This window comes from Giraffa tippelskirchi, chromosome 5, assembly GCF_054371585.1.
Source record: "Giraffa tippelskirchi isolate mGirTip1 chromosome 5, T2T-mGirTip1v1.2.pri, whole genome shotgun sequence".
Classification (NCBI taxonomy): Eukaryota; Metazoa; Chordata; class Mammalia; order Artiodactyla; family Giraffidae; genus Giraffa; species Giraffa tippelskirchi.
Window position 1 is genome coordinate 167,950,970 of NC_137279.1, and position 13,556 is coordinate 167,964,525.

The 13,556-nt window shown below is 39.7% G+C and overlaps 1 protein-coding gene across 2 annotated transcripts in view; it reads right to left on the reverse strand.

Moving 5' to 3' along the window:
- Positions 1-1,262: 1,262 nt before the first annotated feature.
- Positions 1,263-13,556, reverse strand: part of ZYG11A (zyg-11 family member A, cell cycle regulator) — a 62,374-nt gene continuing 50,080 nt past the window's right edge. Inside the window, exons 9-14 of one of the 2 annotated variants that reach the window (XM_081485272.1) lie at positions 10,386-10,547; positions 10,266-10,310; positions 7,890-8,084; positions 6,064-6,125; positions 5,556-5,653; positions 1,263-2,503 (exon numbers count right to left, since the gene is read on the reverse strand). In XM_081485272.1, the coding sequence (XP_081341398.1) occupies positions 2,340-2,503; positions 5,556-5,653; positions 6,064-6,125; positions 7,890-8,084; positions 10,266-10,310; positions 10,386-10,547 (726 nt within the window). In that variant the 3' untranslated portion in view covers positions 1,263-2,339. The remainder of the gene's footprint in view (positions 2,504-5,555; positions 5,654-6,063; positions 6,126-7,889; positions 8,085-10,265; positions 10,311-10,385; positions 10,548-13,556) is intronic. The other variant, XM_081485274.1, reaches the window with a different exon arrangement.

Sequence of the window (13,556 nt, forward strand, 5' to 3'; positions counted from 1 at the left end):
ATACTGCAGTTGAAGGCTGAACGATCAAACAGGCAATGGAGGCAAAGAAGAGGAAAACTGAGGGGAATAGCATGAGCAAAAAAGTGAGCAAGATGATGGCACTTTGAAATAAGGGGGGGCTGATATACACATGTGCACACTAGCCTCAGCAGCCCTCCTCCTATACCAAGGCAGGGCAAGAGACAGTCATGTGGTCATTCTTTAACTGATCTGAGCTTCCTAAGCCTGTGCCTGGGCAGGCTCAGGAGTTACTGAACCATGGGCATGGGCATGGACGCAGACCAGTAACATTGTTGCTGCTGCTGCTGCTGCTGCTGCTAAGTCACTTCAGTCGTGTCCGACTCTGTACAACCCCATAGACGGCAGCCCACCAGGCTCTCCCGTCCCTGGGATTCTCCAGGCAAGAACACTGGAGTGGGTTGCCATTTCCTTCTCCAATGCATGAAAGTGAAAAGTGAAAGTGAAGTCGCTGTTGACTTGCTGTTAAAAACAAATGTGCCTCAAAGTGGTACTCATTTCCTGGAAGGGAAAGTAAGACAAGAACCCAAGTCTTGGGAATCAGCGCAACCACATGAGAAGTATTTGTCTACTCAAGAAAGTAACCATCTTGCTGTACTTCCTTCTTCTTATCTGTTAAATGGGGAGAATAAAACTATCCCAGAGGACTGTTGAAAATCAGAGAAAACGTACAGAGGTGGCCCAGTGCTGAACTGTTGGACCTCAACAGGCACTGTTTCCCACTCATCCTCCTCACATCAGCCCAAGCTAGTACCTGGTAACAGCACGTTCTGACATACGGAATCCAGGTCAGGAAACTAAGACATACTTGTAGAATCATGCAGAAGAGTGAATGAGAAAATCTGTGGCGTTTCAGGGCTGTTGAAGGAAGCAGGTCACAAATTTCCCTTATCCAGTGGGACACCAGTGAGCAATAGTTTGAAAAAACAATTTAGAATAAGAATAAACCTCATTTGATTTCAAAAGACGATATGGGGCATTCCGGTTAAGAATCTGGCCAGCTTACAGTATAAAAATCTAGTCCTAAAATAAGCTGCCAATTTAAAAAGTTTTCTTCGAAAAATTTAGATGAATGGCATAACATGTGTCATCGGTTGCCAATAATAAGCTGAGGAAGAGCTTTATTCCATAGAGCAGGTTTGCAAAGGACACAAACAAAAGCCTCTCATAGCTTACACTGGGGTTGAGGTTGGTTCTCAGAAAAGCTCGTTATTTTTCTCATCCAAGTAAGGTAACAGCATCTCTTTATTTTTTGTTTTTTTATTTATTTTTTATTTGTTTTTTTATTTGTTCTGCAATACATTGACATGAATCCACCATATGACTCAACCATTAAAAATAATACATTCGAATCAGTTCTAATGAGGTGGATGAAACTGGAGCCTATTACACAGAGTGAAGTAAGCCAGAAACAAAAACACCAATACAGTATACTAACACATATATATGGTATTTAGTCAATCGGTAAAGAGCATCTCTTTAAACCTTTGGCACAGTCCTTCCTTTTCCTCTCAGTTTTGGTCAAAGTCCCACGCAAATTAAAAATCTGAGGGATTGAGATTTATACTCGCTATATAATCTTTCATCTAAACACTTCTCAGTCCTGTGACCATGCCCCACCAGCACACCCAATTACCCACAATGTTATTATGCTCATTCAGTCTAATGTGTAAAGCCAGAGGAAAAGAGGTCAAAGGTAGACTATCCAAAAATCATAAAAATGTATTTCTCTTCCCTCTACCCAACAAGCGGAAGGTAATTTGGTGTGTATTAAAAATTTCTTTTCCCTCCCCTCCAATAGAGGTTCTGCCTTCCAAACAAGACATTTAAACACACATGTTTCCTAGAACTCTTTCATGTATTTCTTTTCCAAAGGCCTCATATAACCAGGAATAACAACTCAGGAGATTCTTTCAACCATAAAATTTAACATAAATACCGAGGTCCCTCAAAGGTATTTCTTTTTTTCTTTCCTCTGACGAATACTCAGTTAAGGAATTGGTCAGGGCCAGAGAAAATTAACTGGCATAGCTGTTCTAATAAAAGCTTACAGGTCTTCCCACAGAGTACAGGGCTTGATTTTTCAAAACTACTGAAAAGGTATTCCAAGAATGATTCCAGCTTGATTAGAGATAATGGCTATCACACAAATCCAAACTTCTTATAACTTACAGAAAATCATCCCAAAAAACGCCAACAAGGCGGTCAGCTCACAAACTCCAATGACAAGTTGTTTCAATCCAACACTTGATTGCTGATACAGCAGAAGGCTTGATCCTGAGGGCGCAGCACCTCTGACGCCCTGAAGTTAAGAAGGGCCTTCAACAGACAGAGGGTCTCTGGTAATTCATAAAATGCATTCTGAAGTCATCTACAATGGAGGCTGCAATCTGCTGTGCTTGGGGGTCTGCCTCACTGTGCTCCCGGATGTCACACAAAAGCTGCAGTCCTTCTTCTTCAACTAACATTTTGCAGTATTTGCTGGCTGAAAGAAAATCAAGCAAAGAAACCTGATGTTCAAGTTGGTGTTTTAAATATTCCCAATTACCACATTCATCATTTTAAAGATGCCAAGAATGCTTGGCTTGTGCAATTTGATAACGGATGATTATTTTATTAAGTTTATTTCCAGACACCTCTATGCTTCAAATATCTCTAGCTAAAAGGATCAACACTTCTTTTATTACAAAAATAATACAAATTTCACATTCAGGCAGTATGCTGAGCTAGACAACCTAAAAACACCAGAGGCTGGATAAAATATAATTGAAAAAAATTTTAATTCATGGTTGAGTGTACAAAGTAAAGGAACTGTCAAGGAGTCAGACACAAAGAGCAAAACAAAAAGCACTTAAAGCTCATGTAACCTCACCTGTAACTTTTCTGGAGTAGAAACGGACTGTCAGTTTCAGTAATCTAGGAATTTCGATTTTAACTTAGGAAGTCAGAAGCAAAAATAATGCATAAATTTGGCTGCTCAAGAGGCCAGACAAGACAAGGGATAAGACAACGAAACATCTCTATCTTGGCCTGGGCTCTGGGGAGAGGTCTTTCCTGAGTCCCAAGTTGGTACAGGGTTTGAATTTATACTAGCCTAAATGTTCTTGGAATCCTTGAGCTGAGAAATTAATATAAGGATTAGACCAATCCCAGGAAAACCTCCAGAACACATGACAGAAGCAAATACAAAACTGTACTAAAGGGACATGTCCACAACTCAGTCTGAAAAGGAGTCTCTTAATCAGTGCAACAGTCAATTAAACACAGAAACCGTGATCCAAAACACATTTAAAGGACTTCCCTGGTAGACTAGTGGTTAAGACTTTGCCTTCCAATGCAGGGGACGTGGGTTCGATCCCTGGTTGGGGAGCTAAGATCCCACATGCCTCATGGCCAAACAAACAAACAAACAAAACAGAAGCAGTATTGTAACAAATTCAATAAAGAGTTTAAAATGGTCCACATCAATAAAAATCTTCAAAAGAAAAAAACACACAACTAAGACAACCAAGACTGCAATAAAAAGAAACAAAGACAGGGATACTTTTTTTTGTAATGGTTACAAGATATGTAGGCCTGATTGAGAGAAGGTATAAGATATTTCTGATAAATGTTATAAGAAAGGAATAGAGAGAATAGCTGGAGGGTAATATTTTAAAAGAAAATTTCTGAAAATGTTCATCGCTTTTGTAAGGTATAACCATGACCTGAAATCCAGAGGCCACAGAACAAAATAATGACTAGCAATAACAATGAATAAAATCAAGACAATAAACTGGAAAAAAATATTTGCAAGAGTTCCTTCAAATTAAAAAGAAAAAGATCAAAAAAACAGTAAACAAAAAGTAAGCAAAGGAAACCAACAGACAATCCAAATGTGAAAAGACAGTTAACCTTACTTAAAATAAATGTCAAGTGAGAATCACTTTCACCTTAGATTGGCAAAGATCAAAAATTCAACTAAAAGTTTTTACAAGAAACTGCAAGCTCTCATATATTGTTGATGGGAATGCAAACTGGTAATCAACTTTCTGGAAGACAGTTTAGCAATACCCACCAAAATTATAAACATTCATAATATTTTGACTCAGTTCTGCAGATTATACTTGCAAAGTGATGTATTTAACAAATACTATGTACTATGCTTGTACTAATACTATGCTGTGTGCAAATGCTAATACTATAAGCCAAGCAATGTTTAAATGCTTTGCAAATGTTAACTCATTTAATTCTCATAACAGTCCTATAAAACAGGTACTTGGATCACCATTTTACAGATGAGGAAACTGGGGCACAGAAAGGTTAAATAACTTGCTCAAGCTCCCACAGTTAGTAAATGGAGAAACAGGGAGTAAAGTTCAAATAGTCTGGTTCTGGGGTCTGTTCTCTTAATCACCAGACATATGCATCTTTCCTAAATTTATACAGTGTGTGTGTGTGTTTTTTCCCCCAGTGGTCCACTGGTTAGGACTCCAAGATTCCACTGTAGGGACCCAGGCTCAATACCTTCTGGGGGAATTAAGATCTCACATGATGTGGGTGTAGCCAAAAACAAATAAAGAGAAGTGTTAGGGCAAGCTCCTAAAAACCATTTTTCTCTATCAGTTCTTTCCTAATTATTCTGCCACTTTAGCTTTAGAATAATCTTCAGATGCCTCATCACTTACTCATTCGTTTGAACTGTATTATATATGTGAATAGAAAAGAACTGAGGAGTATAGTATGTCCATAATTATTTGTCTATAAATTATTTCCTAGAGTTTTTTGCACATAGGCCCCAATACTTGTCAAAGCTATTTTAAGATAGCTTATGCTTTTGATAGTTACACATTTCATTAATTCTAAAAGTTATACCTTTAGATTTTTCAGCATAAAATTATAGTCTATAGTTCTTTTTATAATACAAATTCTTTAATTCTTTTATACAGAATTAAAGTCTATAATTCTTTTATAATAAAGCAAAAATTTTAGTAATAATCCTTAGCAAAGAAAAAAAGCCAAGAATTCCCAAGAGGAATTTAAAGCAGCAAATGTGGAGAAACATTTAATTTGCCTGAGAAACAACTCCTGACATCTGGCCCCCTAGTCTCCCACAAACCACTACAAAGAGGCAAATCTATGTATTACTTACAGGAAAGATAGTATTATGATAAACTATTCAGAGAAAAAGAGAAAGCTATAGAATACCATGCACAGAATGAGCCCATTTTGTCTAAAAACATATGCATGTACAGTATATAATAACTATAGCATATATACAGAAAATTACCTGAAAGGATAGTTATAGTTAGCTAATGAACAGTGCTTGCCTGTGGGGAATAAGAGTGGGAGCACACTTTCCCTTTCTATATTGCTTATCATCCATCCCCAAATAAATTATAATTCTGTAGCATTTTTATACTAATTCAAAAGCTCTTTAGTTTCTTCTTAAAACGTGTTAAAATCAGGACATAAGGGAACAATTTTTCAAAATTCCATCTTGAACTTAATCCTTACACAAAAAAATAGCTAAAAAACGATTATTTTTAAATACATACGGTTTTTACTGCAGACATGATACATGGCCCATAGTGCCCAGAGCTGAACCTCTGGTTGAGAGAAGTTGCCAAGGAGCGGGAAAAATGCCTTGAAGGATCTAAGTAAGTACAAAGAAGATGTTTCTTCAGAACTCAGGCTAACATCAGGGATATAATAATAATTTTCAACATCCCCACCACCACCCCCAGAGTCAATTCTTCATTAAGACAGATGTATTGCTGAGCATATAATTGGAACTAGCATTTAAGAAATTATATTCTGTGTTAGACACTATGCATTCAATAACTGATTCCACCCTCAATATTGCACACTGCCAACTTCATTTTACAGATGACAGAAACTAAGTCTGAGAGATTTTCTTAAAGTGATTTTACCAGTATCACAAAGAAATCAGATTTGAATAAAAGGCTATTTGATTCTAATATTTTATCCCTGTACCATGGCCTCTACATAGTGAGTAGACCAAGCACAAGCTTTAAGAGAAGCACTACACCATCATGAAATTACCTGTAAGTGATCAAAGTTGTCATCTTACAACTTGAACTTGGCCAATTCTGGATGGTTGCATACTATACAAAAAGAGAAATCAAGATTCTAGTATTGTTTCATGTCATTTATAATTATATACATATGAAACAATATAAATTTTCAAAATCGAGGATTGATTCCTCAAATTTAGGTATACCTAACCGACCATCAATCAGACAGCCATTGCGTATGTAGAATATGAAGACAGTCATGTGAGAAACAATACATCAGAAAGGGACCTCTGTCTAAAGATAGAAGACTGAGCATGAATGGAACCGCACACATGGTTTACAGGAAGAGGAACACACAGGGAACAAAGCAGAAGAAAAATGGTAAGTGATTTAATAGATGCAGCACTGGGGAAGGTTAAAAAAAACAAACCATTTAGGACAGAACCCGTAACAGATACAAAGTACTTCAGGAAGTGAGATTACAGGTAGGGCTAAAAATAGGAGGACTGGTTGAAAATACCAAAGAATCAAGACTCCCAGATCTCCTCTACCACCCCTTACAAAAATTTCTGGACTGGGCAACCCCATGAACAATTGAGGTTGGAAGTACCACGCTAAAAACAGGGAGCTAAAGTGAAAAATCTAAATATTAAATGCTGAGGTGCCCCTGCTCTCAACCCTACCCTTCTATGGGTGTTTAGACTGTTGGAAGCCAAGCTTATAATTTTCAATCGGGAGACTAGGAATTAAGGAAGGGAGGGAGGCAGGGAGAAAAAGGGGAAAGAAGGAAGGAAGGAAGTAAAAGTAAAAGAGGAAGAAGGGATGGAGGGATGAAAGGGATAGAAAGAAATCTCCTAGAACTGAAGGAAAACAAGATTCCAGAGCAGTTAAGTAGCCAATGGAACAGATGAAAATAAACTTATATCAAGGCATATCACTGAGATTTCCAAACAATAAAGACAAAGATCTTAAAGCTTCCAAAGAAAAATGGCACAGGACTTCTGAACAGTGATACCAAGAAATAACAGACAATGGAGCAATGACCTAGAAATGTGAAAGGAAAATATTTCAGTACTTGAGTTTTATATCCAGCCATTCGATCAACTAAAGGTGAATGTAAAATAAAGGTCTTTCAAATATAAAAGGTTTCAAATTTTTTCATACATCTCTTAGGAAGCTACTGGAGGATATGACCCAACAGAATGAGGGAGTATACCAAAGAACAGTAAGGTCTGCAATCCAGGAAACAGGGAATCCAACATGAGAGCGCAAAGAGAATCTTCAGGATGACAGTAAAGGAACTTCCTGGGACGACCGTGGTAACAAAATATATCTAACAGATATATCTAACAGATGGAACAAAAACAGAGGCTTGGGAAGGAAGTTGATGTGGACAGAATATGTTTGAATGTACTGAAAGGAGACATATACTTGGAGTATAAGAAAGGGTGTACACTGGGAGTTTTCATTTTCCAAAGTGGGAAATAAACTGACAATGTATAAAACTACAAAGTCAAGGCATAACAACATATGTTAGCAATAAGAAGGTAAACACCAAAAGAAACAGCTTTAAAAAGAGCTGAAAGTGGGAAACAGAAGTGGAATAAGCTATATAAACTGTTTGCATGCTTAACTTTATAAAAGGAAAGTATGAGAAGGAATGCAAAAAATGTTAATAGAGGTTAGCTTTGGGTGGTAAAATGTGGGTGATTTATAATGTTTTGTTTATATTTTTCTCTATCTTTCCCATTTTCCACAATTAACACATATTTCAAAAACTCTTATGATCTAGAAAAGTAAGTTTTCTGCAAGAAGAGATGACTCTAGATTTTGTAAAGAGGACAGTCCTTATACCAGATCCTGGAGAAGCGCTCTCCTCTGCAGGTCACAGGACATCCAGGGCTGTCTGTCAGATGTCAGGTGGGCTATGATGCCTGCAGCTAAATAGCTGACTTCCAATTCCTTGCTATGGAGCAAGCTGCTGACATGCTTTACCAGATCTTCAGTAATCAGCTTGGAAAAGAGTTCTCTGACTTCAGCTATGTTGTTCTATGGGGCAGATGGAGTAGAGAATATCAGGAACTGGTTCCTCTTCCTCTCTTACTGCTCAGCTCAGATACATGTAAAAATACTCAGTCCCCCCTCTTCCCTCTGATTGAGCTTCACATCTACTACAAACCCATCCCCTTGATGATAAAGATGATTAGTAAGAACAAATCATTGAGGAAGCGCTTACTAAGTGCCAGGCACTGAACTTAGATAGACTGAAATGTCTTTTTTATCTGCCTTATCTTATTTCTTTTTTATCTGCCTCATCTCATTTAATCTTTGATAGTCCTACAAAGAAGTCTGACACTCAGAAAGACTAACTTGTCAGCTTCACATCGCTAACAACTGGTTGGAGTAGATTACAAGTCCAGGTCTGACTCAAAGACTTAACATTCCTGGGGGCCCACTATATGTTACATCAGTTTTAACGGTAACAATGAAAGGCAGGTAGTAGTTTCATTATTTTATGTACTATATTAGTTTTCAATGCTGTGTAACAAATTTAACACAAACTCGATGGCTTAAAACAACACACATTTTTCCTCTCACAGTTTCTATGGGCCTTGCTTAGCTGGGTTTCACAAGCCTGCAGTCAAAGTGCTGGCTGGGCTGCATGCTCGCATCTGGAGGCTCCAATGAGTGAGGTGGGGGTGGGGAGACTACTTCCAAGCTCACTCAGACTGTTGGTAGGATTCATTTCCTTGTGGCTGCAGGAATATGAGTTTCTTGCTGGAGACAACATATCTCTTTCATTTGACTTTTTCTGAGTTGTATCTATTATAAATTAAAAATAGCAGGGGACTTTACCTGGTAGTACAGTGGTTAGGGGGGCTTCCCAGGTGGCACCGGTGGTAAAGAACCCGCAAGCCATTGTACAAGTAAGAGAGGTGGGTTCGATCCCTGGGTTGGTAAGATCCCCTGGAGGAGGGCACAGCAACCCACTCCAGTATTCTTCCCTGGAGAATCCCATGGACAGGAGTCCGGTGGACTAGTCCATAGGGTCAAAAAGAGTCAGACATGACTGAAGCGACTTAGCACGAACACACAGTGGTTAGGACTCAGCACTTTCACTGCAGAGGGCAGTGATTCAATCCCTGGCTGGGAAACAAAGATTCCCCCATGCCATGTGGGGCACAGCCAAAAAAAAAAAACTTTCCTTTGGGACTTCCCTGGTGGTCCAGTGGCTAAGACTCCGCACTCGCAATGCATGGGGCCCAGTTTTGATTCCTGGTCAGAGAATTAGATCCTACATGCTGCAACTAAGAGTTTGCATACTGCAACTAGATTCTGCAATGCCACAACTAAAGATCTTGCATGCAGCAATGAAGATCCCACGTGCCATAAGTAAGACAGAGCATGGTCAAATAAATATGTATTTTTAAAAAATATCAAATAAAGTGCCTTCCCAAGTTCTGTGAGCCATTCTAGCAAATTACCAACCTGAGGAAGGGGTTGTGGAATCTCTCAACTTAAAGTTCAGTCAGAAGTAGGGATAGCTCTGGACCTAACAGTTGGCAACTAAAGTGGAGGCAGACTTGTGGAACTGAGCTTTTTAGGATCTGATGCTAATGCCCAATAGTCAGTGACAGAATTTAACTGAATCGAACTGTAGGACATCCAGCTGGTGTCAGAGAACTGGAGAAGTGGTTGTTGGAAAACACCCCATATTGTATAACCTGCTTCTGACCAGTGAGACATTAGAAAATCTGACATAAGAAGAAGCTGAAGAAGCACTTGTGCAGTGGACTTGCTTTCTACCGCTGCCCTGAAACCGCCAAGTGAGGAAGCTCATAGAGACGTAAAGCCCAGCTAACAACCTGCACCAACTGTCAGAGATGAGAGTCAGATCATCCTAGAGCACCTAGGTCTAGCTCAGCCACCGGTGACTGCAGTGACATGAGCAACCACAGAAGGCCAGCAGAACTGCACAGCTGAGCTGAGTTCAAACTGCTGACCCACAGGTTCACAAGTAAATAAAATGGATGCTGTTTTAAGCTGTAGTTTGTTTACAGCAATAGCTGACTCATATATAACGGTATTTACTTTATAGAGATGGTATGAAGATCAAACAAGTTAATGTAAACTGCTTACAAAAGTGCCTAGCACATAGTAGGTAACACATAACTGTTAGTTGTCTTATTGTTTAGTTAATTATAATTAACTCAAAACAATTCATCTTACCAAAAGACCAAGTACTTTGCTTTGTATTGCTGTCTCTGAAAAAGTCTGTGAAAAGAATATACAGGTTATTTTATCATGAAGAAAGCAACTTTACAGATAAACTCAATCCTGTCTTCCCACCTCCAAGACTTGGATGAAGATTGCCAATCCTTGATTTTCAATGAAGTGCCTACAAGCATCTGGAGATTGTTCTGTAAGATTCCAAAGCGCTTTCAAAGTAAACAAGAGAGTGACATCATCTAGATTCTCAGCAGTCTTTTGTTTTACTATTGCTAGAAGTTCCTAAAAAAGAAAAAGAGTTAGATACTCTGGTGACTGACTCATATATTTCCAATATAAGGAAAGCAATGGTTAAGAAAAGCTTTAGAATCAAACCGAGGTTCTAAACCCAGTTTGACCACTTAATAGCTTTGGTTCCTACCTTCTCTCTGTAAAATGAGTTACACTTATTTCCCAGGGTTTTTGTGAGGCTCAAAAGAAAAAAATATTAAAGTTTAATAATCACTTAATCTAGTTTGTCGTGCTTGTTAATAAACCTCATAATCAAGTACATATTAGCTATTCCATTATTCATGTATTAAGAGTATCTAGTCAACATCTTCTGCAAGGCAGGCACATATTCAGGTAAGAGAGACAGATTTAAAAAAAAGATAATTGGTTTTTCTCAGCTAAATAAAAGAATTTTAAGATTTGGTAAATGCTCTGAAGGAAACACATAAAAGCCTAAGAATTTTCTTTAGAAAAGGCGTGAGAAACCTCCAAATGTACCAAATGTAATAGCAGCCTTCCCAAAGTGTGATGGGCCCTTTCCTCTCCCATCCCCGGCACCAGCCATCTAGGGAGGGGCTGCTGCACCACACTGCACCTCTCTGCATACAGCAACACAGACCCCACTGGGCCATGCCTGCCGCCTACCTACTGCACCGGTGGGTGGGCCAGAGCTCCACTCTGGGGACATTTGCACCTAGGCCGCCTCATCGGTCATGAGCTGACCAGTGAAGTCAGTACGGGCTGAACCCACAGCGCCCCTGCCTCAGACAGCGACCCCAGGGATGGGCATGTCAACTGCCTCCACGTGGCCACTGTAGTCTCCACTGCCTGTGTGCCTTGTGCTTCGCCCCACCCAGAGTTCTAACATGCTGGAGTGATCTGGCAGTTCTTCAGACCTGGCCGCTTTCTGATGTCGCATTGTTCTGCTCAGAGTGTAATGGCAGCAAGGCAGGTGCAAGCTACAGCAGCCCTGCTCAGCCATCAGTTGGCACAACGTGGGCCCCTCTCCTGAAGAGAGCAACTGTCAACCTGCGACCATTAGTGATCCTGCTCAGCCACTGGTCAGTGCCAAGTGAGCCCCTCTCCCCTCCTGTATATAAAAGGAGTCCAAATCTTACCTCAGTTAAGATTGGGTGAGATGGGTTTGGTTCTTTTAAAAACAATTTTCTTAATATTTATTTATTTGGCAATATCAAGTCTTAGTCGCTGCATGCTGGACTTTTGGGCTCTTTCATTGAGGCACAAGGACCTTGTAAGTGGTGCCAGGCCTCAGTGGTTGCCATATGCTGGCTTAGTTGCTCCAAGGCATGTAGGATCTTAGTTCCCAGAGCAGGGATTGAACCCACTTCCTCTGCATTGCATGGAGGATTCTTAACCACTGGACCACCAGGGGAGTCCCTGAGGCAAGATGGTTTCTGAGACACTAGTCTGCCATCTTCTTGGTCTGCTAGTTATCTGATTAAAATCACTATTTCCTGTTCCATCAACTCATCTCCTGATTGGCCTGTTGTGTGGCAAACAGAATAAGCTTGTGCTTGCACTCAGCAACACATACAAAGGTAACATCTAAACTGAGAACAGAAGAAAAAGAGGATAAGGCAGCTAAGCAAGGAATGAGGACACAGGGAATGGGAGGAGGGGCGCAGGGAGATATTCTAGGGGAAAAAACGTCTATTCTGTGCCACTGAGCAGGTTAGTATGGCTAGAGGATAACACTAGTATTATAATCTTATGTCCTTACAGCTTGAAAAAACTACTTTTTTTTTTTTTTGAAGCAAGTATTCCCTTTATTCATAGTCAGATGTCACAGATAAAAGAATTTATAATGCATTAATAGAACAAATATTAAATACAATTGAAGGATATAAGGAGATTTTCTGAGAAAAATTAACATAATGTGATACATTCAAAGATTTCAACAAGTCATTAAATCTATTTAAAAGTAGCTGTATAATTGTATCATCAGAAAAATTTTAATTATCCGTAAGAGTTCATGGTAACTGAAGCACTGAATGAAAATGCAAGCTTTTTTTTAAGATTTCTTACAATTAGATAACAAATGAAAACCAATGTGCAGTTAGCATATTTTAAAAATTTTAAAAATGTTTAGCTAGTATAGTCAAGAAATTTTTTTTTTTTTAATAAATTTATTTATTTTAGTTGGGGGCTAATTACTTTACAATATTGTAATAGTTTTTGCCATACATTGACATGAATCAGCCATGGGTTTACATGAGTTCCCCTTCCTGGACCCCCCACCCATCTCCCTCCCCATCCCATCCCTCTGGGTCATCCCATTGCCCTGGCCCTGAGCCCTTGTCTCATGCATCGAACATGGAATGGTGTTCTGTTTCACATATGATAATATACATGTTTCAATGCTATTCTCCCAGAACGTCCCACCCTCACCTTCTCCCTCCGAGTCCATAAAATTGTTCTATGCATCTGTGTCTCTTATTCTGTCTCGCATATGCAAAAAGACTACTTTAACAGATTCCAACACACCATTTCATATTAGAATATTTCTAGATCAAAGTTAAGCTAGTATTCATGCTTTCTTTCAAACATGCTAGACTATCATGTAAAAGGAAAGAGACAGCCATTTCCACAAAGGACCTAGTATCAGACCCTTTGTTCTTGAGGTCAGGTTATGGTGAGGTAAGGTATTTCTGTAAATCTCCACCAACAAATATTATTCTCTGTCCTGACAAGAAAGGGCTAGGTCCCTAGGCAAAAATTTCACCCTTTGAGGTCCAGATCCTGGCTGAAGAGGTAGATCTCAGTTGGCAACTCCCTCGGGGCCATGTCCCCAGACCCTGTCCGACTGTCATCGCTGAGGAGCCAGGTGCCCAACTGGCCTTCAGGCTCCTGAGGCCACCTGTATGGTGGGGGCCAGGTCCCACCAACTGCATCCTATGCTGACTGCCACCGCCACTAGGTCAAGAGGTAGAGACAGGGGAGAGGTTCACCGCTGCCTCAAGGCCTTGGCCAAGGCAAGTGGGTGGCCTTGACGAGGGTTCT